The sequence below is a fragment of the Schizosaccharomyces octosporus genome (genome assembly GCF_000150505.1).
Source record: "Schizosaccharomyces octosporus yFS286 unplaced genomic scaffold supercont6.2, whole genome shotgun sequence".
Taxonomy (NCBI): domain Eukaryota; kingdom Fungi; phylum Ascomycota; class Schizosaccharomycetes; order Schizosaccharomycetales; family Schizosaccharomycetaceae; genus Schizosaccharomyces; species Schizosaccharomyces octosporus.
In genome coordinates, this window is record NW_013185620.1 from 1,820,714 (window position 1) to 1,844,702 (window position 23,989).

The 23,989-nt window shown below is 36.8% G+C and overlaps 12 protein-coding genes across 12 annotated transcripts; 6 read left to right on the forward strand and 6 right to left on the reverse strand.

Moving 5' to 3' along the window:
* Window positions 1-75: 75 nt before the first annotated feature.
* Window positions 76-2,696, forward strand: SOCG_00251 (peptidyl-tRNA hydrolase Pth1). The gene is made up of 3 exons (XM_013162671.1): window positions 76-1,996; window positions 2,049-2,094; window positions 2,145-2,696. Exons 1-3 carry the CDS (start codon window positions 1,761-1,763, stop codon window positions 2,346-2,348), a joined length of 486 nt encoding a protein of 161 aa, XP_013018125.1. The 5' UTR covers window positions 76-1,760; the 3' UTR covers window positions 2,349-2,696.
* On the reverse strand, window positions 404-1,519 carry SOCG_00250 (CENP-S protein). The gene is made up of 3 exons (XM_013162670.1): window positions 1,271-1,519; window positions 1,041-1,219; window positions 404-987 (listed from the first exon to the last, which is right to left on the reverse strand). The coding sequence occupies exons 1-3, from the start codon at window positions 1,277-1,279 to the stop codon at window positions 849-851; spliced, it is 327 nt and encodes a 108-aa protein (XP_013018124.1). The 5' UTR covers window positions 1,280-1,519; the 3' UTR covers window positions 404-848.
* A 25-nt stretch (window positions 2,697-2,721) lies between the features above and the next one.
* On the forward strand, window positions 2,722-7,578 carry SOCG_00252 (myosin type V). The gene is made up of 3 exons (XM_013162672.1): window positions 2,722-2,971; window positions 3,025-6,945; window positions 6,987-7,578. Exons 1-3 carry the CDS (start codon window positions 2,943-2,945, stop codon window positions 7,435-7,437), a joined length of 4,401 nt encoding a protein of 1,466 aa, XP_013018126.1. The 5' UTR covers window positions 2,722-2,942; the 3' UTR covers window positions 7,438-7,578.
* On the reverse strand, window positions 7,553-9,209 carry SOCG_00253 (telomerase regulator Est1). The gene is made up of 2 exons (XM_013162673.1): window positions 8,838-9,209; window positions 7,553-8,793 (listed from the first exon to the last, which is right to left on the reverse strand). The coding sequence occupies exons 1-2, from the start codon at window positions 9,087-9,089 to the stop codon at window positions 7,567-7,569; spliced, it is 1,479 nt and encodes a 492-aa protein (XP_013018127.1). The 5' UTR covers window positions 9,090-9,209; the 3' UTR covers window positions 7,553-7,566.
* Window positions 9,210-9,343: 134 nt separating this feature from the next.
* SOCG_00254 (Rad23 Rhp23) lies at window positions 9,344-10,861 on the reverse strand. The gene is made up of 5 exons (XM_013162674.1): window positions 10,662-10,861; window positions 10,549-10,621; window positions 9,667-10,493; window positions 9,552-9,620; window positions 9,344-9,509 (listed from the first exon to the last, which is right to left on the reverse strand). The coding sequence occupies exons 1-5, from the start codon at window positions 10,728-10,730 to the stop codon at window positions 9,456-9,458; spliced, it is 1,092 nt and encodes a 363-aa protein (XP_013018128.1). The 5' UTR covers window positions 10,731-10,861; the 3' UTR covers window positions 9,344-9,455.
* A 368-nt stretch (window positions 10,862-11,229) lies between these two features.
* On the forward strand, window positions 11,230-13,090 carry SOCG_00255 (nucleosome assembly protein Nap2). The gene has a single exon (XM_013162675.1). It carries the CDS (start codon window positions 11,290-11,292, stop codon window positions 12,409-12,411), a length of 1,122 nt encoding a protein of 373 aa, XP_013018129.1. The 5' UTR covers window positions 11,230-11,289; the 3' UTR covers window positions 12,412-13,090.
* Window positions 13,091-13,257: 167 nt separating this feature from the next.
* SOCG_00256 (fibrillarin) lies at window positions 13,258-14,649 on the forward strand. The gene is made up of 2 exons (XM_013162676.1): window positions 13,258-13,532; window positions 13,729-14,649. The coding sequence occupies exons 1-2, from the start codon at window positions 13,268-13,270 to the stop codon at window positions 14,427-14,429; spliced, it is 966 nt and encodes a 321-aa protein (XP_013018130.1). The 5' UTR covers window positions 13,258-13,267; the 3' UTR covers window positions 14,430-14,649.
* Window positions 14,650-15,226: 577 nt separating this feature from the next.
* On the reverse strand, window positions 15,227-16,822 carry SOCG_00257 (3-hydroxyisobutyryl-CoA hydrolase). Its single transcript, XM_013162677.1, has one exon. The coding sequence runs from the start codon at window positions 16,736-16,738 to the stop codon at window positions 15,455-15,457; it is 1,284 nt and encodes a 427-aa protein (XP_013018131.1). The 5' UTR covers window positions 16,739-16,822; the 3' UTR covers window positions 15,227-15,454.
* Window positions 16,823-18,105: 1,283 nt separating this feature from the next.
* On the forward strand, window positions 18,106-18,855 carry SOCG_00258 (mitochondrial ribosomal protein subunit Yml6; the record flags this gene model as incomplete). The annotated part of the gene is made up of 1 exon (XM_013162678.1): window positions 18,106-18,855. The coding sequence occupies one exon, from the start codon at window positions 18,106-18,108 to the stop codon at window positions 18,853-18,855; it is 750 nt and encodes a 249-aa protein (XP_013018132.1).
* A 354-nt stretch (window positions 18,856-19,209) lies between these two features.
* On the forward strand, window positions 19,210-19,686 carry SOCG_00259 (inner membrane peptidase complex catalytic subunit; the record flags this gene model as incomplete). The annotated part of the gene is made up of 1 exon (XM_013162679.1): window positions 19,210-19,686. One exon carries the CDS (start codon window positions 19,210-19,212, stop codon window positions 19,684-19,686), a length of 477 nt encoding a protein of 158 aa, XP_013018133.1.
* Window positions 19,687-19,873: 187 nt separating this feature from the next.
* On the reverse strand, window positions 19,874-22,047 carry SOCG_00260 (MBF transcription factor complex subunit Rep1). Its single transcript, XM_013162680.1, has one exon. It carries the CDS (start codon window positions 21,368-21,370, stop codon window positions 20,033-20,035), a length of 1,338 nt encoding a protein of 445 aa, XP_013018134.1. The 5' UTR covers window positions 21,371-22,047; the 3' UTR covers window positions 19,874-20,032.
* Window positions 22,048-22,151: 104 nt separating this feature from the next.
* On the reverse strand, window positions 22,152-23,885 carry SOCG_00261 (glucan 1,3-beta-glucosidase Exg3). The gene is made up of 2 exons (XM_013162681.1): window positions 23,158-23,885; window positions 22,152-23,093 (listed from the first exon to the last, which is right to left on the reverse strand). The coding sequence occupies exons 1-2, from the start codon at window positions 23,843-23,845 to the stop codon at window positions 22,396-22,398; spliced, it is 1,386 nt and encodes a 461-aa protein (XP_013018135.1). The 5' UTR covers window positions 23,846-23,885; the 3' UTR covers window positions 22,152-22,395.
* Between the last annotated feature and the right edge of the window lie 104 nt (window positions 23,886-23,989).

Genomic DNA, 23,989 nt, shown 5'->3' on the forward strand with positions numbered 1-23,989 from the left:
TGCATATTATAAAATGTAAACAAAGCAAAGAATTGCACTAATTTACATCTGCAAGTCTTCTAAAGCAAAATACATGAAACAAAAAATTTTTGGGAAAATATTATAAAACCTGATGTCCAACGTGATCAAGGTGGAGATATTTGGCTAGTTTAAGCAGATATATTTACTTTACTGCATTCATTAGTGAAATAAGAAAATTGTGGTAAAACGCTCCTTTTTTATCCATAATGAAAAGATAAACTCTAGACTTGCTAGAAGGTATACAGTTTTACCCGAAAGACTTTAAAAAAGCGACAGAGATAGTCATTCAAAGTCGAAGCTCTAAGTTTCTACTTGTATTTGACTATGAACATACTAAAGTATTTAATACTTACACAACTCACAACTAGTTTTTATCTAGTTGGTTTAACGAATGTATGAAAAAAGAACTCCATTATTTACCAAAATATCTCTCGTTTTTCCTTCAAGACCAAGCTGAGTACAAGAAACAACCCTAAAACAATAGACGTAGATAATTAATCAAAAATCGCTTCAAGATTGATATTATAATTATTTTAGCAATCGAAATTCAAGTGCCTCGTACCTTCCATATCATAAATGCCTTATAAAGTAAATGTATCTATGGATGTTGATCGCCAATACTAGCATCAAAGCATAGCTCTAAAAATACATTCCGTTTTGGAAAAAAGGAACTGCTCTTATTTATAAGAATTTGGGGACTTTTTGCTGATTGCATGACTGGACGCTCCAATCCCGGGAATATATTATATGCATGATAGAAGCTAAAAAAAAAAGAAAAAAGAATAAGAACCTTACAAGAAAGAAAGGTTAGTAAATAAACATTTATACTAGGGAGAATTTTCTTTCCTTTTCTTTCTCGACCTTATAATTTCTCTTTGGTATTCATTCATCATTTCATGCAATCCTTCATTACGACGACAACATAGAACAACATCTTGGGGTTGAACCGTTTTACGACCAGCATGTCTAGTTAGTCATAGTTAGTAACAAACTTTCAATAACGGTTTCATGTAACATACTCTGCAAAGTCCTCAATGTCTTTCGCCAACACACGGATTTGTTCCCAAACCATTTCAGTTACTCCCACGCAGTAAAGTTCATCTACAATTACGTTTCGTGATTCTGAGTCTCTTAATTCAGCAGCGGTGTTGTTACAAACTTGCTGTGTCACATGAAAGATTTCAGCCTTGAACCTTTCCTAATATCCGTCTTAGCATAATTTAGTCGTCTTTAATTTAAAGAAACTTACTTCTTCCATTACTCTTATTGACTATGGTTTTCTTAAATTCTTGCGAAGTGTTAACCTCCAAGAGCACTTCTCAATTACTATTATCCGTAAGAGGTTGAAATAAGGTCTATTGCCAGCGAATATCTATACCAGAACCAATAATTATTGCAAGTTACTTGAAGAAAAGACAGGAAGGAGATATATTTTTATTTTTTGGCGATATATAATTGATTTGGATACACGGTTATGTGTAGAAGCGAAGGCGTCTAAAAGAGTTCTTAACACAAGACAAAAGAAATGGAAAAGCATCTACTTGTATGTTTCGGAACATGAAAATATTTATTTGTTTGAACAAATGCAATCTTGGAAAGTTTGAAATTCAAACTTACCTTGGTAACTTAACCAGCAATGAAATCTAGATGATTGACTTTTCCTTTAGGTTTTTGGTCTTGGGAACCCAGGGTCGGCATATACAAAATCCAGACATTCACTAGGGAAGCTTCTGGTTCAAATGTATGCTGAGAGGATGAAATTTCCCAAAGGTTGGCCCTCTACTAAGGATAACATCACACTTTATCCATCAAAAAATTATATGAACGATTCCGGGAAGTTACTAGGAAAAGTACAATCTCAATACCTCAGTAGCTTAACTCCAATGGAAAAGGCCAAGGCTGCCTGCATAGTCGTGCATGATGAATTAGAGCTAGACTTAGGAAAGCTTCGTTACCGCATAGGTGGATCACATAAGTAAGTTCTAACTTATCCGAATTAAGATAAGAATTAACATTAAAATCTCTAGAGGACATAATGGCGTTCGTTCCTGTCAAGCCGTTTTGGGGAAGGAGGTAAATAACACATTAACTCAATTGCGCAACAACACTAACTGAAAAGCTAGGGATTTCATAGAATAAGTGTGGGAATCGGGCGCTGTGAATCAAGGTCGAGTCAGGAGGTGGCTTCTTTTGTTTTAGGAAAATTGAAGCCAAACGAAATGAAGGTCGTAGAAACAAAGGTTTTTGATGAATTCTCTTCACTGCTTAATCAAATTCTTAGCGAAAAGAATGAGCAATCGTCTGATAACCAAGGAAATAAGAAATAAATACAAGGTGCAAGCAGCTTTTAGTGAGGCTCTGGGCGCTACATCTAAAATTTAGATGGTTAGATGGATTTCTTAAATAGCTAAGATGATCTTTTCGAAAGTCAGTTTAATCTACAAAAGCTCAATCTGATTACTGACGTGGTTGTTGTTTCAATCTCCTTTAGAAAGATGAAGTATTTTTACTTATATTCCATCTTAGATCCATAAGTTCACGAATATGTTGAATATCATTTTTAAAACCTTACTTATCATTTTTTAATAAATAGAGTGTATACTTTGCTAGTATCCTTTAGTTTTTGGTCTAATGCAGTCTTACTTTAAATGATTACTGAAGCAACTACTAGTCACAAATCTGCCTTACTTTATTAAGTTTAAAAATGAACGCTATAAAATAAAAGGCACTTAAATGTTTGTCTTGTCATCCCAGGTCACCATATCACTGCACAATATTCTCTTTACACCCATGCTCGATTTGTATACACCACTAGATCAACACAACTATATCCCACAAAACCCACCATAATTGTTAAAAAGTAAAGTGTCAGAAAGGTTTAACAAAGGTTAAATAAATTAAAAAAACTGAAAGCTGCTGCTATGAGTCATGTACAGCTATCAAAAGGCTCGTAAGTGATGTTTGTTTGTCTGTTCAGTCATTATGCTAACATGTTATTGAAAGGGAATGCTGGGTATCAAATGATGAAGGATGTTGGGATTCGGCAGAAATAATTGATTTAAAAGATCATGGAGGAGGTAAATGTGTAGCTACTGTCAAGAGGGGCGACGGAGAATTGGACTCAGTCAAATACCAATCGTTACAGCCGAGGAATCCAAGCGTCAATGAAGCACCTATAGACTTAACAACCCTAACATATTTGAATGAGCCATCAGTGCTACAAGCATTGAGGTATCGGTACGAAAATCAACATATTTATACATTTTCAGGCATAGTTCTCGTGTCTGTAAATCCTTATCAATTACTTTCAGAACTCTATAATGAGTCTGTTATTAAACGATATCATGAAAACCAGGAATGCACGAAAGAGCCCCATCTATATTCCATCGCCAGTGCATGTTACAGTGCTTTAACTAATGACAATGAAAATCAAACAATTATTGTCTCTGGTGAATCTGGTGCTGGTAAAACTGTTGCGGCCAGATACATTATGCGATATTTAACCTCTGTTCAGGCTTTGGACAAAACCAGTTCAAAACGGTCAGTAGAAAATCAAGTACTTGCTACAAACCCTATTATGGAAGCCTTTGGAAATGCAAAAACCGTTCGTAATGATAATTCTTCAAGATTTGGTAAATACGTGACGATATCTTTCAACGAAGAGGCGGCTATAACAGGTGCGAATGTAAGTACGTATCTTTTAGAAAGATCTCGTGTCACGTCTTCTCCTCTTGGTGAACGAAATTACCATATATTTTATCAATTGCTTGCAGGTTGCACTGAAGAACAAAGAGAAAAGTGGCATTTGAGGTCACCTTCCGAGTTTAAATATTTATCACAAGGAAATTGCATGAGTGTAGAAGGTGTAAATGACAATGATGAGTTTACTACAACTGCTAGCGCCCTTTCGACCGTTGGAATTTTAGAAAATCAACAAGAGGAGGTTTATAAGTTACTCGCGGCATTACTGCATCTCGGTAATATTGCCATCGTTACCAGCCGTAGTGAAGCTACAATAAAAACTGATGATGAGCATTTATGTTATGCTTCTGAAATTTTAGGAGTTAATTCTTCTGAATTATCTAAGCTATTGTCAAAAAAGATGTTGAAGACTCGGTCGGAAACAATAGTAACATCAGCTACTTACGAACATGTGCTCAACACTAGAGATTCTGTAGCAAAATATCTTTATTCAACATTATTTTCATGGGTTGTGCACATGATTAATGCATCATTGGATCACTCTAAGGTGAAAAGATCTGCTTCAAAACATATTGGTGTTGTTGATATCTATGGTTTTGAACATTTTGAGAGAAACTCTTTGGAGCAGTTTTGTATTAATTACGCAAACGAAAAGCTCCAGCAGGAATTTAATAGGCATGTTTTTAAACTCGAGCAAGAGGAGTATGTTAGAGAAGGTCTTGACTGGGGACTTATTGATTATGCTGATAACCAAGGTTGTATATCTCTTATTGAAGACAACCTTGGTGTATTATCCTTACTAGATGAAGAATGCAGACTTCCTTCTGGGACAGATGGGTCCTTTTTACAAAAATTAAACAACCAAGCCCCACAAAAACATCCACTTTTCTATAAAAAATCTCGTTTCAGTGACGGATCTTTTACAATCAAGCACTATGCTTCTGATGTTACTTATCAGGCTCATGATTTCTTAGCCAAGAACTCGGATTCCTTACCGGTTGAAATTATTAACTTACTGAAGTCATCTGATAACCAGTTTGTAGCATATCTTTTGGACTTTGGCACTCAATCCGTTGATGCCCAAAATGGTGCTACAAAAAAGAGGATCAATAATAAAAAGCCATCCCTCACATCAATGTTTAGAACATCGCTGTCTCATTTGATGCATACTATTTCAGCTACAAATGTGCATTATATTAGATGCATTAAGCCAAACGAGGAAAAGTCATCTTGGTCTTTCTCCTCCCCTCTAGTTTTAAGCCAATTGCGGGCATGTGGTGTTTTTGAAACAATACGAATCTCTTCTTTAGGATTTCCAAAAAGGTATTTTTATGATGAATTTACGAAACGTTTCCGAGTACTTGTATCCTCGCGAGACTGGAATCAGGATTCTAAAAAACTTTCTTTACATATCATATCTACGGTATTACCTAATACTAATAGCGCTGATTATTTTCAATTTGGCAAATCAAAAATCTTCTTTCGGTCAGGTGTAATAGGACTTTATGAAGCTCGCCGTCGAGAGATATGCAGTAAGTCTGTGTCATTACTACAATCTTTCATTAGGGGGTCCAATTCTCGAAAGAAATACCGAAAGGTGATGGAGTATATTGTAGGGATTCAGTCCCTCTCCAGGGGAAAATTGGCGAGAGATCTCTATGAAAGAAGAAAAAAAGAAATAGCTGCTATTGTAATTCAGAATCTTTGGAGAACCTATGCTCAAAGGAAAAAGTTCATTGCTTTCAAGATTTTAATCACAAGTTGTCAAGCCATTGGTCGTGGATATTTGCTCAGAATAAACTACGGAAAAATACTTCGTAATCACGCGGGTTGCTTAATTTTAATGAATTGGCGCGCTTACCATGCCAGGACCACATTCCGAAAGTATAAGATGTCGATTATTGGTTTTCAATGTTTGGTTCGATCCGTCTTAACTCGCCGCTATTTACGCCAATTGAAAGACAAAGCTGGCAAGTCTAGCATTTTGCTGGAAAAGAGGAAAAAAATAAGAAAGTCTGTTGATGAAGGATCTTCACTGTTAGAAAACGCTACCAAAGAAGTTGTTGGCTTACGAAATAAACTCTCTGAGATGACTAAATCACTAAAACGATGGAAAAATCTTTTTACTGATCCTGAATTAAAAGGCGCTAATATTAATGATAATTATAAGCATGCAAGTGAACATTCACAAATTTCAGAACTTTTGCACGGGGAAATTAAGTTACGACAAGCTGCCTTACAACTTTCAGCTGCCGCATCGAAATCTGACACGGTATTCATAAAATCTCAGCTTGCTCGTGATAATCTTAACGCTTACTTTAATGTATTAAAAAAAACTGCGTCCATGAAGTCCGATTATGATACCAAAGGGCTGAACTCACGCAACATATTTTACACTCGTGAGCAGTATCTTAAATATCATTCTACACTAATGTTCCTTCCTGATCATGATTGGAAGAATGCTGAAGAGAGGTATAATCTGAAAGGGCTCGAAACACTTTTAAAATCGGAGCTGCTGCATTCTGTACAAGGCATCCAATCAACCTTGATTTCCGATGATTTTCTTGCTATCCTAAAACATTATAACAAAAAGTATTTAGAATCTCAAATGGTAGGAGATTCTCTGGTGTTTGGAGGAATTATCAACCTATTCATATATTGTGGTTGTATTTATTCCCTGAAAGAAGAGCTTGATCTATTTGTTAGAAAGCTAAGTGGCTGCATGTCTTCCATCGCTGAGTTGTCTGATCCTTCTTTATACGACCCAAATACGTCTACTAAATTTAAGGTAGAATATTCCGCATTTTGGCTGTCAAATGTTCATGAAGTTCGTTCCTTTGTTACATATTTACAGTCTCTTTGCGAAAAAGATCTTTTCACTCGTAAAGACGAAACTTATTGGAATGGCTCGTTTTCAAAGCTTTCGAAAATTACGTTGGAGGCCGAAGGATCACTTTTCCATTATTTACGAAAATCTGCTAGTCAATTTATTAAGGATTCCTCCGAGGCTATCTTATGTTCACGACTTCTTGCAGATCTAATGGATACAAACGTTGAGATGGAAAAACGCCCTAAATCAAATATGCATCTACTGATTGAAAAACTTGATTATGCATACGGCCTTATATATAAGTCATCTTTACAAGAAGCTCCTTTAAAAGAAATAACAACTTTAATCTTGCAGGATATTGGAGAGAATGCTTTCTCAAAGTTGATAAACGGGTAAGTACGATTTAATGGAAATTAATATACTAACATTTTAGACGCGCATCTTACACTTGGAAAGATGGCTCTCAAATATCGTACAACACATCTCTCCTTATAAATTGGTGTCATCAAAAAGGATTAAGTTACAGTAATACTTCGCTCCTTCCTTTAATGCAATCTTCTCTGCTTTTTTCTTTACGGAAGAAAGACGAACAAGATTTCAAAATCATTCTTTCTGTTTGCAATTTGCTTTCTCCGTACGAGATAATTCGCTTGCTAGATCACTATCGTCCTAGTATGGGAGAAGAACAATTACCAAAGGCTTTTCTGAACGCTGTTGAGCAGGCTGCACGCATTGTTAATCCTGGTGAGATCAAGAGAAAGGTCAATTCTGTTGGTTTTATACCTGCTTCCTCTAATTTTTTAGTTCTATTGGAGGATAATCAAATTTATGATGAACTTCACCTCTCCGGAATGATCAAAGAAATAAAGCAAAAGTTAGCATGATCTCTAGATAGAGTTAACTTAATTTAGTCTTTACGTTCGTTATGGTCATTTAAAACGCACACATGGAAATTCACTAATGACAGTATGTTTATATGTATTATTAAATTCAATTCAATTTGTTATAAGATATCATAAAATTAGCTTCAACATTTCTAGAACCTGTTGTAAACGAATTTTAGCATCCAAAAGTGGATGAAATTTGCTTTGTTTTATCTCGTCTAAGAATGGAGGTAAGTAAGTATCCTCATAATTTGTTTTTGCAGTCATTGCCAATGATGGATGCAATCCCAATTCATTATAATCTTCCAGCAAAATCAATTTTGTCTTATCCAAAGGATCATCGAATGCATGAAAATAAGGCTGTATTTCCAGAAGAGACAAGGAAAGCTTTTTTAGTTGCCGTTGATCTATGTAATCGCAAGAAGGCAAGTGTTCTAAAATGTGAATAACCAGGATTTTCAAACTAGGTAAATATATATTTACCCTCGATAACGATGTTTTATGTTCGACGATGTTCCTGTTGCAAGATAAAGTTTGAGTAATCAGCCAGGCAATATAATGAATAAAAACTTTATGTAAAGACTCGTTGCTTCGAAAAATAGACCTGTTTCTTAAATTACAAATAAATGAAGAAAGACAGTATAACTCGTGTCCACTCAAGCTCCGCGATTTAGAAATGTCAGAGTTAAAAAATTGAGAAATTAAGCTTTTCAACGTTGTACGGCTGCAGCGATAGGAATCTAGATTTTTAGATTGTTTTAGTAAAAGATCACTCAAAACAAAAAGTAAAGCTGTTGTTTCTGATCCAAAACAAAATCCATTGTCGTAAGCTCTTTTATAAAACGTTTCCAATTGCCCTAACAAATTTACTAAGGCTGCTTTAGGGGGTATCTCTGATGCTAAAGCAATTGAGAACCAATAAACAGATATGATAGTGTATCCTTTTAAAGCCCAAACAACTCCCATCTGGTTGCAGTGCATTCCCATTCCAGGGAATGTTTTATGTGCGAAGTGATAGTATTTTAAAGCTCTTTCGTAAGCAGCGGGTCTGTTCAATAGAATGGAAAAATACCTGGCAATATCACCCAAATATATAAAACATTGATATATACGTTCTAACACTTCCGTATATCTTTTAGAAAACGACGCCGGACTTAAGTAATTCTGGGTTTTGCAAGTTAGTGTAGCCCGTGTGCGTTCCCAAAGCCAATTTTGTAAAACTGGGTTTAATTGAAAGACACAAGAGCCGATAATTATTTCGTTTATACAGTTTTCATAAAACGCAGTACAAGAACTGAGAAATCTTGTCAATTCCTTCTTTCGATGTTTTCTTTCAACAACATGTTTTTTGTTAATCTATTAAGGTATTAATAAAATATTATATGCCAGTAATCATATACCAGTTTCAAACATTTCTTGAAATGCTGCGTTACTTTATAATGGCAATAAGTCCATGCAAGAAAGTCTGCACGATACACAGTATCATGATTTTCTTTAAGTATTTTCAATAAGTCATCCTCAAATCTTCTTGAAATAGTGCATATTTCATTATATTGAATATTCAAAGGATATGCACGCAGAAGATCATCCAATGCATGAACAAGTGTCTTTTGATGATCAGTTAAACGCATATGATCGCTGGGGGTAATCATGAATTCATTTATTTAATTTGGAAAGCATATTCTATGATCTTTGAAGCATTAGTAGCTGTGCATCAGTGAGCGACGTAAATGACAACTGTAGACAATAAAATGGCAGAGGACAAGTTCATAGGCAACTACCAAGAATAAAACAATTTAAGCTAACACTGGAAAGCTATAATTAATTAGTTTAATTACGGTGCAAAGTGTTTATTGCGTTTTCAGCTACGAATTTAAGAGTAATAAAAAATGAATACTTTATAAATAATATTGGGGATGTCATTGTAGGTATTACTTAACACATTACTACAAAATAATGATCTTTATATATTTTTACACCAACCCATCAATGATCAAAAACTTTGTGAACAAGAATTTTTATGCATCACCGTCAGATTCATGACCATGCTCAAAGAGGTAATTAGCAGCCAGCTAAAAGGGTTAGAAAAATGCTTTAAGGAATTTAAAACTTACCTCCTCATTCTTATCACAAGCAAGATAGGCTTGGATTACTATATTTCTATCAAAACCAAGTTGGGATAACTTAAAATGGTTAGTTATACATCATGGAGAAAAAAAAACGACATACTCTATCAATGGCTTGTGATTCTTCGGGAGTGACTTCAATTTGAATGCCACCAGAAGGGAAAGGAGATTCTCCATCACCACCTTCAGCTAACAATTGGAGAAAAGCTTCGGGGTTTTGAGTGATGGCTTGAGCAAGGGCGGGATCACCTTGACCAATCTGTTGTAAAATGGTTTCGAGCATCTGTGGATTCTGTTGGACAATTTGACGAAGTTGTTGGAATTGTGGGATATTTCGAAGGAATCCCAAAGGATCACCAGCTGTGTTAGGAGCAGGTTGCTCTTCCTCATTAGACATAGCGGCAGCTTGTTCAAAAAGATTTCCGGATGCAGGAGAAGCAGAAGGAGCACCAGATGCAGGTTGTTGTTGCTGTTGCTGTTCAGCAGCGGCAGCTGCTTGTTCTTGAGCTTGACTGCTCAAAATGTTCTCAGGAATGCCAGTCAATAAGTATTCAACAGCACGGTCAGGATTGTTGAATGCAGCACGCATGGCACGCTCAACTTGACTACGCTCATAACCCATTTCAACCATGTTTTCCACAGCAACATTTCTTTGTGCGCCTACTGCCAATAGATTAGAATCCAAAGGTGTAGCTGATACATCAGCGGCAGGAACAGAGGAAGGGGCAGTTGTAGGAGCAGGACTTTCAGTAGCTTGTTGAGGAGTAGTAGAAGTAGCTGCAGGGGCAGGAGTACTAGTTGTAGTAGCAGTAGGGGTCGACTTTTGTGAAGTAGATGATGAAGGCTTGGGGCGAGCAACCATGCAAACAATAAAATCTTGTTCCTTAATGTTGTATTCACCGACGGTTTTTTCGTCAGCCAAAATGCGACCTTAATGATTTATTAGTATTTTTACGGGAGAAATACAAATCATGTTATAACATACCAGAATAAATTAATTTTTGCCTTTCAACTTCATAACTTTGTTGATTCTGAATGCGTTCTTTCAACTCTGAAATCTAAACTTGTTAGACGACAACTATCTCTAAAAGTGCGTACTTTTGTATCTGAGGAAACGTCAGAAATTACAAACTTTTGTTGCTGCAAATTCTTGAATGTCAAATTCATTTTCAATCTATTACAGCTCTATTGTCGTAATGGTAAAAGGCAACTTACAAAACGTATACATTTCTCTTAGGTAGCAATTGGCACTAAAAAGTAACATCACTTAAATCTCTTCGTGGCCGTTACTAATGGATTCATAAGAGAAATTTCTTACTATAATATGAATGAAAAAAATGTCAGCAAACTCATAAAATTCTAAAAATTTGAAAAATCAATAAATTACTGAATATAAACTAACAGACCTAAGCTTTGGGTAAAGGTAGTCGATTGGAAGTATTCTGCTTGTCACTTTTATTTACACTTGCAAATATCATCGTAAATTTGAAAGTGTAAGTCTCCCATGAATGAAAGTGAACTAAATTTCATGTAAATGTAATAGAAAACTAAGAAACTACCTACAGTTCATTTCTTAAGGGCTCTTGAAATCAATATTAAGAATACAATAGATATATTATAATACCGAGGTTTGGTATCATATAACAATGAAATAGTAATTAAGGCAAAAGTTTTTGAAGTAAACCAGCACCAACAACCTTGTATAAGTAAATAAGGAATATCTAAGATGTCAGATTCAAGCAGAGAGATGAAGGACGCGAAGTCTCTTCAAATGCCTCAAGACACACCTTCTGCTGGCTTCAATTTAAGCAAAAGTACTTTGGAAAAGGCCAGAGAAGATTTGGCTGCTAAGAAAGAAGATTCTGTCCAAAACCAGGTTCAAGGTTTAATCTCCAATAATCCGGCCATGCTCTCCATGATTCAGGGACGTTTGAGCACCTTGGTAGGCAAATCATCTGGATACGTTGAAAGTCTACCGGCGAATGTTCATGCTCGAATTTATGCATTAAAGGGATTACAGAATGATAGCGAAAGCATTCAAGTAGAGTATCGTGAAAAAATGCTGGAATTGGAAAGGAAGTATGAAAAAATGTATGACCCCTTATTTTCGAGACGTGCTGAAATCGTTCAAGGTATCTCAGAACCCAAGCCCGAAGAGCTCGACGAAGAATTTGAGGTTTTTGAAAACAATGGTCAAGACCTAACAGGTATCCCAGACTTTTGGCTCACTTGTTTGCAAAACGTTTATCTCGTAGCCGAAATGATTAGTAGCCGTGATGTAGCTGCTTTGGAATCCCTTAAAGATGTTCGCTTCTCGAATTTATCTGAAGGTCAAAAAGGTTATCGATTGGAGTTTGAATTTGCACCCAATGACTATTTTTCCAACAAGGTGTTGACGAAGACTTACTATTACAAGCAAGAATTAAGTCCTACTGGTGAATTTTTATATGATCGTGCAGAAGGCGATGAAATCGAGTGGAAGAAACCTGATTGCAATTTAACTGTCGAGGTTGAAACAAAGAAACAACGCAACAAGCGAACCAAACAAACCCGGTTAGTCCGTAGCACAGTTCCTGCCGATAGTTTCTTTAACTTTTTTGCCCCACCTCAGGTTAATGAAGAGGAATCTGACTCTGAAGATGGATTTGAGGACAAGACTGAATTGATGGAATTAGATTATCAGCTAGGTGAAATCTTTAAAGACCAAATTATTCCCCTTGCAGTTGAATGCTTTTTAGGAAATGTTGAGGACAATGAAGATGAAGATGAATTCAGTGACGAGGACGGTCAAGCATTGGATGAGTCCTCTGACGAAGACGCAGTTTTGAGCAGTGAACTCAGTGATTAAAGTGATTGATGCGATTCTAGTTTCGAATTGTATATCATTGGATGCAAAAGAAGCTTTGAAAAGCTCGGCAAGTAACGAAGTTTTAGTAGTGTTTGATTACTTCGTTGTTCCATATGGGTGGATTTCGAGTCTATGCGATATCTCTCGTTACTGATTCATTGAAAGAAGGATTTCCTTATAATACCCATGGAAGCTTTTCCGTAAATCATTTCAGCTTGGTACGTATATGGGTTGGATATATGAAAACCGTCCTCGTTTGTAATTCTCTTAATATTTTTTCGGTTTTGTGATGCTATCAAGTTCGATAAATGCTGGTTTAAACATATAATGTATCTAACGCATTGGAATTTTATCTCTTTATGTGTATATAATAGTGATGACAATGCAAATTTTTGTTTGGATGGAGTTGGCGATTTGTTTTCGTTGTCTGGTTGAAACTATGTGGAATTGTCTATATTCGTCTCTATTATTTGGTCATATATAACTATTCTCGGTTCTACGCAATCTGTTGCTGTTGAGTTATCTTTCGAGAAATTTTAGAAAGTTTCATCTAATAAACATTAGCATATACGAAAGACATGCGTCTTTTAGCATCAGTTAAGAAATAAATGGAAAAATCAAACAGATATATGTAACAAAGTTAAAAAAAAGGAACAATCTAGTTTGTAAGTTGATCGTAAAATTATAAAAAGAAAAGAAACCATCATTATCATAGCAATACAACCATAAGCATTAGATATTGCTGGGACACTTACCTTGATGTACAATCAAATAACGAGCTAGACATTTTGGTTTACCGCAGTGAATAACAGTATATGAACGTATCGTTAGAGGTCAGTAACCATGGCAACTTGCTATGTGGTGCTGGAGGGTCAAAATTTTACTGACCTTTAACCAACCACAACATAAAATAATGGCTTATTCACCTGGCGCAAGAGGCGGACGCGGTGGCCGTGGAGGCAGTAGAGGAGGCCGTGGAGGCTTTGGCGGTGGCCGTGGAGGTTTTGGCGGCGGCCGTGGAGGCGCTAGAGGAGGTGCTCGCGGCGGTGGTCGCGGTGGTCGTGGTGCTTCTCGTGGAGGCCGCGGCGGTGCCCGTGGCGGAGCTAAAGGAGGTTCTAAAGGTATGTTTAAGCTTATCGAAAGGATTGATCAGGATGAATGTAGGAAGGCTGTATGGAAGACCCCAATAGGCACGTTTGTGTAACTTGGAAAGATTTTTTAGATTCAAAAAATTTTCAACGCCAACTAAAACAAGAATTTTGACTCAATCCATCAGAATCATTATATTCTTATGAGAATTGTTACTAATTATGTTAGTTGTCGTTGAACCCCATCGTCATGGAGGTGTCTTTATTGCCCGCGGTAAAGAAGATCTTCTTGTCACCCGCAACTTGGTTCCCGGAGAATCCGTATACAATGAGAAGCGTATCAGTGTAGACTCTGCTGATGGCACCAAGGTTGAATATCGTGTCTGGAACCCTTTCCGTTCCAAGCTTGCCGCCGGTATTCTTGGTGGTTTAGACAACATCTACATCAAGCCAGGTGCCAAGGTTTTGTACTTGGGTGCTGCCAACGGTACATCAGTTTCTCACGTTGCTGATGTCGTCGGTCCTGAGGGTCTTGTCTATGCTGTCGAGTTCTCTCATAGATCTGGTCGTGATCTGTTGAACATGGCTAAGAAGCGCACTAATGTCATTCCAATTGTTGAGGATGCTCGTCACGTTCAAAAATACCGTATGTTGATCGGTATGGTTGATGCTATCTTTGCTGATGTTGCCCAACCTGACCAAGCTCGTATTGTCGCTCTCAACGCCGCTGCTTTTCTTAAGAATGAGGGTGGTGTTGTTATATCTGTCAAGGCTTCTTGTATCGATTCTACTGCTGATGCTTCTGTTGTTTTCGCACGTGAAGTTAAGAAAATGCAAGAAGAGAAAATCAAGCCTCAAGAGCAACTTACTTTGGAGCCTTATGAGCGTGATCACTGTATCATTGTCGGTAAATACTTGAGACACCAATAAACCAAAACCGATGTTATTTATATACATGCTTTTCAATGCTTTAGTTTTTTGCTAGACAAAAAGTTTTTGCGGCGCTTTTGGTCGATGGTTCAATAAACAATTTTGGGTATAATTGTTGGTTACTGTTGTTGCTCTTTAAAAAAATATTGATCATTTAATTTTGGCAATTATCAAAACAAACTGTTCCATGATTGTAGTATACTAAGTAGTTCAATTGCGACGCATACGTGTACTTGTATGCGCTTACAGTGAAATCAAGGAAGCCGGTGTGTATGTAGTATCTTTATAGGTAGTTTATTGCACACCTACATTTATAATCCGGGAACATGCACTGCTGCTTTAGTTGTTCTACTTTATGTATATGTAATTTTCTGCTCAATCTCATTTCAATATTCTTAAACGAAATGAAATAGGCGATCACTATTGTTAATAAAAACCAACTACTCGCTATAATTTATATAAAATACTCTGGTCATTTTACAGAAAGAGTAAACAATTCATGATACCTATGAAACCCATAAATAGTTGGTGAATTTTGCTAACATCTCTCACAGTAAGATCATACCTTGTCGAAATTGACATTGAAATTGAATAGCTTCTGCCTGTTCTATACACAAGCGTTTTGTTTTAAACGATCCTCCAACCATAAGTAAGTTGTCTACATCTATTAGAAAAAAATAAAAACATCGATAAAAACAGATTGTAAAGGATACGGATATAAATAGCCAAATTGTTTACAAGATATAAATAATTAGTAACTCCTACAAGTATTTGTTCATCGTCTATTATACAAGGATCAGGAAGATAATGAAGTAAAAGAATGTATTTTACTAGAAGTATGGATTAGACATGACGTTAATGAAGATACGGGCAAGATGATTTTTAATCCCTGGCTTGCTACTAATCCAAAATATGTCATTTTTAAGTGCTAGCTATTAAAGAATTTTGTAGCTGTAACGATTCATTTTAAAGGTCAAAATATAAGTAAGGTGACATAGTCAGATTAATGATATGGCTGTAAATCATTAATAGGAGTGAGGATATTTGTTGTAATCCCAAGAACTAGTGTGGGATCGCTCCTTTGCGTGATACGGGACTCCATTTTTGTATTCCTGGGGAACGTCATAAATGTTCTTCAAATCTCCAAATTGATGATCCCAAGAATAAGACCATTTGGGATTTCTAGTCTTGGAGATGAGTTGTGCGTCCACCCCAATTAAGAAATCGGGTTGACTGAGCATGTGGTAAGAAGCAATACTGTCATGTTTCAAAGCTTCCGAAATTGTCCATTTACCAGCTCGTTCAATGAGACTGTTCGTCACAGCTAAAGAAAGGGGTGACTTCCGGAGTAAAGTCTCGAAAGTTTCTTTGGCGAATTCGGAGGCCTCACCTGACTGAGATTCTTTTTGAAGTGCACGAATGATACTGACATGATCATGATATGCAAAACATCTATCAATAGTTTGAAGAGTCTGAGGCTTCAACAAAGAGGATGGCTGGGGAACCTCACTGCCGAATTCACAAATTGTGTCTCTAATTTTATTAATATCAGAAGTGTTTAAGTCTGCAAGTCTTTGTTCAAGTTCTCCAAGCATGTGCTTGGGAACAAAATGTGTTGCAATTCCCAATGGTACACAGTCTTCCCCATTGACCACCTTGGAAGTTAAAGCAAGATATTTTCCAACATGGGATGGCATGCGGTTAAAGAAAAAACTAGACCCAACATCGGGAAAGTAGCCTATAGTGGTTTCGGGCATAGCAAATTTAGTGTCCTCACATGCAATTCGAAAAGGAGTATGCATGACTAACCCAGCACCTCCTCCCATTGTGATTCCGTTCATAAATGCCACTACGGGTTTGTTAAATGTAGCAATTGTATGGCATAAACGGTACTCTTCTGTGAATGCTTTTCGTACACGTTCTAATTCTCCTTTCTTTATACCAATGGCTGCCTCTTTTACATCACCACCAGAACTGAATGCCCTGCCATTTCCCTTAAGGATGATTACTTTTGCTAAGTCTGATTGCTCCAGCCTTACAAGTTTGGAATGAAGCGAATTAGCCATTTCTAGGTTCATTGCATTCAGCTTTTCTGGTCGATTTAAGGTCAAAACCCTAGCTCCTAATTTACTTTCCATCAAAATAGATCCTGAAGTCGAGTTGGAAGCTAAGGTACCCTTAAACTTCTGGTTCAAAATCCTTGCTCGAGACATATTGAAACGATTGCAAATTGGACTCACTGATAAATAATTTCGTTTACAAAACTGTATAGTATTCCCACTTCTTATAGTTAGGCTTCTTCCATTCATTGAATTATTGTAAATGGTTATTCCAACACCTTGGTTTCTTTTGGTAGTTGTTTGGTGTTGACGATACTTGTCATTGGGGTGAACAATGTACTATGTGTTGGTCTTAATATAAACCTTTATTATTCAAAAACAAGTCATAATTAACGAATTTTGTATTTTTTTAAATTTACAGAGTATACCCTCCTTTGTTGTCATCCTACCATGAGTGAACATATCAATATTTTCAACTATGGTATTCTGAGCTTTACTTATGTTTAATCTTTTTCTAGTTTTGGAGCTACTCTTTCATGGATAGAGAAAACTACTACTTTAGTTTCCATGCTCCTGCCCTATTCATCATATAATCGAATTTGATTTACTAATGCTATTGGAATAATGTCTTTTATAACTTTTCTACAAACGAAAATAGAATCTGTCTTTTTCTCTAATTTATTCTTTTATTACTTTTATTGTTATTTTCTTTTTGTATTTTTTTTTTTTGAAGAAATAAATCTTGAAAGAAAAACTGCGCGCAAAAGTTGTACACATAATCGCCGAATTCTTTTCTGATTCAAATCAATATCAACATCAAAATTCAAAGAGAAACAAACCAATAAATTTAACTGAATCGCTGTTCTTTTGTAAGAAAACCAAGCGAAACCGGTTTTCCAAAGTTCTACAGTATTTTACTTTTTATTACATAGTATAATATAGTAAACAAAAGAAAAAAATGTTAGGGCATTATTTACCTGGTTTACAGATGTTTGTTTTCATACGAAAAGCATAGCAAATCCGATCAAATATTGAGAACTCCCTTTTCCTTTTATTTATTTATTTATTTTTTTACCAATGCTTGGCTTGGTTAATTCATGATGCCTCTAACAAGACGACTAATGTGTACTAAAAAACATAAAGATTGAAAATTGTCATACGGCTTAAGCTACCAACTTCTCTATATAAATACTTTAATTTGGAAATATTGTTAATAACAGATAAGTCGTTCAATTGGCTTTTTCAAAAAGTTCATTCGATCTTTTCTCCAGTTGGCTAAAGGAACATTGTCCAGTCTATGAACTTTGTTCCAAATAATACAAGTTTCACGGTTGAAACATTGCTCTTTTTTCTAATAGAACGCAATTTACTTTTTCCTTTTGTGAACCATTGAAAAAGAAAATCATTTTTCTATATTTACTCTTGACTTCATATAAACAAACCCATAGCAAAAATAAATTTGCGAGATATACCGCAGTGCATTGTATGAATGCAACGCATAGGAGTGAACTCCTTACTTGCGAAATCACTTCCTCCACACAACCAGAGGAAACAACATTTTTTATCCAGTGCCATTCCAAGCCATTTAAGCGTATTTTAGGACTCATATATTTACTATGCTCCATCTCACAAGATATAAATTCCCTTCTCTTGAACCCACCAGTATTCTTCAGGTTCCTAAACACTTTTTACAGGAACGCTTTCGACGCGACATTTTGCATCGTGCTGTGGTCTACGAGGCAGACGCGGATAGACAAGGAACTGCCAGTACAAAGCGACGCAGTGAAATTAACTGTTCCGGAAAAAAATTATACCGCCAAAAAGGTACGGGCTATGCAAGAGTAGGTGATGCTTCAAGCCCTATTCGCAAAGGAGGTGCCGTTGCACATGGTCCAAAGCCAAGGGATTTTAGCACAAAGCTCCAATCCCAAGTTTACGATATGGCAATGCGTGTGGCTTTGAGCTACAGATTCGCTAAGAACGACTTGATGGTTATAGAGGATCGCATTGATATTCCCCTAGCACAAAGCCGTGTCTTGCAAGAAATTATTCTTCAACACCAGCTTGGTCATCCATACGGTCGTTCCTTGTTTGTATTGCATGATGAATTCTTTGAACCTACAAATGCTAAACAAAACAATTTCTACAAGGCTGCATCTACTCAAGGAAAACACTTGCAACTTTGCTCAGTTAGTGAATTTCAAATCCGAGATGCCCTTAAATACGGTAAACTATTTATCGATTCCAAAGCGATGTCCACATTACTCGAGAAGCATGCTCGCAGACCCTCACTATTTGCACCTCCTACCACTTCTACTGCTACATCTTACCCTTCCGCTTCTACCGTTGCAAACGGACCTCAGTGAAGCATATAGAGAAAGAAAGTTATTTAAGTTTCCTCGTAATCTCTGAATTTAAAGTGTACTACTTGCTCAAATAAGTTTGAAGTGGGTGTTTTGTTCTTTAGTTTTGGCTCTGTTTTGACGTCGTTAGAAAGAATTCACTCTTGGATTGGCTTCACTGCTTCTTTTAAGAGAATTGAAAGTGAAACCAAAAACTTACAGAAATCATGTTTTGATTTTTCTATCCTCTTATGTATGTGTGAGTCCTGAAAGAGACGATTCTCTTTTTTTCTATTTTTCTTGAAATCTTCCGTTTTACTTCTCTCGATCCTCTCTCATTTCCACCTCATTGCAGACTAGAGTCTGTTCTCTTTTAGGATGGCGGGAACGTTTTTACGAGTCCCTTTATACACCCTCCAAGTCGCTGCAGCTGTACATCAGATCCATGAACATTTTTTTCAAGTTCAAATGACGTCTGGCCCTAGTATGATGCCTACCCTGAATTCCGGTGGTGAGTTTGTCCTACTTGACAAATATCATGGTCGCCTTGGAAGGTGTTGCACCGTTGGAGATATGGTGGTTGCTGCAAAACCTACCGGTCCAAGACAATATGTCTGCAAGCGAATTATTGGTATGCCTGGAGACGTGGTCTTTGCTGATCCACTGGTGTCTGATCATAAAATTAAAGTCCCTAAAGGTCATGTTTGGTTGGCTGGTGATAATGTCATGCATTCCTTAGACAGCCGAATTTATGGTCCTGTTCCCATGGGCCTAATTAAAGCTAAAGTTATTGCCCGTGTATGGCCAAATCCCGGTTGGCTGCCGAATTCACTAGAAGATTATACATCTTCATGAAGTCTTAAAAAAGTTACCGCATACTCTCTTTTGTGTTCCTTCGTTTTCATATGATCTATAATAATAATAATAATGCGTTTGCCGTTACATTGTACTGATTTCTCCTCTCTTTCGAAGTTCTGCATTTTTTTAAAATTTCATGTTCACAAGGATGGCATGGCATCAAACATATTTTAAGACTATACTTGGATATACAGACATTAATATCATTGCTAATCATAAACTAAAATAATAAATAAAACAAATGTGTACATTAAAATAATAAACATATGGATTGCGTATTAGCAATTCACCCAGAACGTTCCCTGAATCATAATTACATTATACTTTGCGTAACGAATTTTTTTTACCAGTCATTACAGAAACTCGAGTCTAGTAATTCATCGGTTCCCTCTGCCCCAAAGCCACTGGAATATAATGATGGCTGCGTTGGTTCAGAACAAATTTCGAAACTTGGAAACCAGGGTTCTTCGGTTTTAGGGGGCTTCGTATTATGATATAAAGAATTTCCTAAACGATCAAATAAAGGACTACTGTGAAAAAGAAGGACATTATCGTTTTTGTGAAGATTCTTGGAAGGAGGTGTCGCGGGTGGATCTCTCCCTGCTTCCCTCTTTTCGCTCCGCTTGCGAGATATTAGTGCCTGTTTAGCTGCAACACGGGCATCGCAAAGCGTGCTATCGCTAAAGCAAACCCTCATGGGTTCTCCACCCATCATTGCAGATTCTGATACAGGCTCTGAGTTGGAACCCATCAATGATGATCCAGATTCACACATTTCAGAACTAAAAGGATCCTCAAGCGCATCCGAGTATGGAAAATTTCCAAAAAGTTGCTTTCCCGGGGAAATGGAATCTATCTGAATAGGATTTCTAGAATAAAACGCATCATGTACTCCACATTCCAAAGGAAATTCTGAGCGACAATTCAAAAATTTTGAGGGTGTTTCATTCTGAAAAGACTTGAAACCAGGAGTCCATGTTGCGGAACGCTGCATACCAATTCCCAAATCGTCTATGAAACTGTAAGGTTCCGCAAGATCTCTCGAAAAAAGATTTGAACTACTAGTAAGATTTGTAGATAAAAAATCACTTTCAATTGAATTCATTGAATTGAGATTGGTTTTGTCTGACTGTTTTTTTGACATCTCATTCATATCTTCTGAAACCAAAGATGCAGCACCATTTGGTTGTACAACAAGCGAAACGCATACAACCGACGATTTTGGAGGAGGTAAATAAGACGGTCGAGGTATACTAGGAAGTGAGTTTGTTCTTTTCATATCTATAGCCTCAAAGCTGTTCCTTTTGGAAAATGATTTCGTAGGACATGACGGATTATTTTGAGAACTTTTAGAACGCCAAGAGCGAGCTGCTTTAGAGCGGTATGGTGCCCGAACGAGAACGTGGGGATCCACCGACCGAGGCTCTTCTCTCAGAGTATCGGATCGAAAGGGACTCTTGGCAATCTTATTTAGTACTTTCGCAGAAGTAGAAAATACTTTTCTGTTCATGGAAGAAGGTGCATCTAGACTTACTTCTCCAGCATGTTTAAATGAACTTGAACGATCACCTAAAATCTTATTCTTCCCGAAATTCTCTTTGCGACGCAGCTCATCATCTCTCGATCCATGACTTAAACGCTTCATGCGATCCAAGTTTTCAATTCCATAGCGTACAGACATAGCAAATAAATGAAAGTAGGTAAACCCGCCAGTTAATTGATTTTTGCTAGAACCCTTTGAAGTTTTATTTTATGTATAAGTTTAGTAGAGATCAATTAATGAAGACAAGCAGAAACAGTTCTCCTAATATCAAATTTGAGTTGTCTTCTAGGTGTGAAAACAAATTCCAAGTCTAATGTTCAGTTTCGTTTATGAATGTCACCTATTAGCTCCGTGTTTAAAATCCGATGAGACACAAAGGTTTAACTTTTAATATGATTAAAATTTCAGATTAATAAATTAAATTAGAACTTTCCTGTCCTCTTTAAGTGTTCTGGTAAAAGAACGGTCAACAACTTCCAAATTATCAACTCTGCCTTAAACAACTCGCTTTTTTCTTTTTAAAATTTCAAATGTTAAGACAATTCCAAATAATTTTAAAAGAATTCAAAAATTATTCCCTAATGAGCAACTGTTAAGTTTTCACTTTTGTTTTGGATATTGTTGTGGTTGACCAACGAGTGAGGTTAGTAATCCAGAAGCTCTAACAGCAAGTAAGTCGAAACAACTTGGAATGTTGTTTGTACTTGGTAGAATTTTTACTTGCTAAAGTAGATGGAAATATATTTATAAAAGGATTGATATTTCTTTGTTTTTACAAAGAAACGTATATGTCACTTTATGCGAATGGATTGGAGAATGACTAGACTACAACAAAGAAAAATATTACTGACATTACGTGCATATCATTGTACTTTCATGTTTCGTAGACAACATATAAGCAGAATATTACTATTCATTATTTGGATAACACTAGTTGAATCTCATTATTTAGTATAGTTATGAGTGTAAGATAGGTCTGTGGTCATCATATGAGCTTTAGTCCTTTCTTTAAAATAAGCCTCAAGAAAAACCGTGCATAAATAATAATTGAAAAAAATGCAAGTGGTATCAAGAGAAATGAGACTTACTCACCCAAGTTTAAACTGAAATTATCAAAGGAGTGATGGTAAAAACATAGCAACATAGTTAAAGAGAAAATATCCTTAGACGCACTTAAAGTAGCCAAGTTGTTGCATACTTGTCCAGCACGCATTCATACCGTCTCGATACTCCCAGGAAGACTGAGATTGGATTTCAGCTGTGCGCTTCATAGTCCATGCGTGAGGAAATCCTAGAAGAGCACCTTGATGAAGGAACGTTACGTGATCGTTCCATGCTTGATTCCAACCCTTAACGTAAAGTTCGTGATCGTATTGACCACCTGGGTGCAAGTGGTCCCAATAATAACAGTGACCAGCATAGTTTTGTTTCCGGCTTTTACTAAGTTTGCATGGCATTGAATTACTGGCGCTTGGAAGCTTTGTGGGATAACGTACTACTTTATCCTCATTTTCAAGCCGGAAATCCCAGTCTCCATCTTTTCCATGGAGGAATTTGTAAGTCCAGAAGTGAGATCCTCCAGTGTTGTTTAGATATTGACTTACTTGTGCCTTTCCGAGCTGTTTGCGTCTGTATTGATGCAGCTTAGTTTTTTGCCATGACTGATCGGTAAGTGTACAACTCCACTCACCCACAATAAGGTTAGAAAGTGATGTTTTATCATATTCCTCTCCTGAATTGAGCTTATCGGTGATTGTCTTAGGGGACTGGTTCACCAAATCACCTCCAAAACAGAAATAACTGTGATGATCAACAATATAAAGGCCATTGTTTTCTTGTCCATTCACCCAGTTCACCCAATCTATTTTATTGTTAGCAATCGATTGATTCTCTAAGGAATGCAATTATATAATTCATTTACGTACGGTCTTTGTCCCAGCCATCGCCAATGTATGTAGGCAAATAAGAGGGTATCACTTTTCTAGCATTTTGGTAATAGGAATTTAGTACATCATACTGTCCCCATTCTGGTTCGTTTATCACCTCAATACCGACGAGATTTGGTTGACTCTGTAAGACAGAGGCAGCGTATTGAAGAGCGGATACCATCCTTTGTTGATTTTGAGGATTGCTAAAAAATTCCACTTTTCCAGAAGAGGTTCCTGAGTGAGAACCACCGTTTGCTTGTCCATACACACCATGAAAGTCAACCAAGACGCCAATCGATTTGCTCGCCGCTTCTTGAATCTTTTGAACCAAGATATTAAGGCTGTTTTGGTAGACTCCAGTATATTGGGCAAACGGTGTCCCTTGCAAAAACTGGTTTTGTCCAAGTGTCCAGTATCCGATAGGTATACGAACAGTATTGACACCTAACTGCTGAAGGTAGGAAAAATCGTTCGTGGTAATCCAAGAATTCCAATGGTTTTCAAATAGGCCGCGTGCTCCGTCTATTCCGTGTTTCTGAACAACACTTTGGACAGCATCTAACTCACTGTCGCCAGGTCCTTCAAACAAAGAATCGTTTATCCATCGTTCCTGCACGAACCAGGCACCCAAATTTACACCGAACTGTTTTCTGTAAATGTAAATATCCTGGTTAGAAAAGCCCATTTTCGTTTCTATAAAAAGAACGACTGACAAGCAGTTAGCAGGTACGTTCTTAGCTCATCTGGTCATGTTTGTAAATAAATGGCATACGTCATGGCTTGCTATCACATATTTCATATAATAAATAAACAACCAAACAAACAGAAG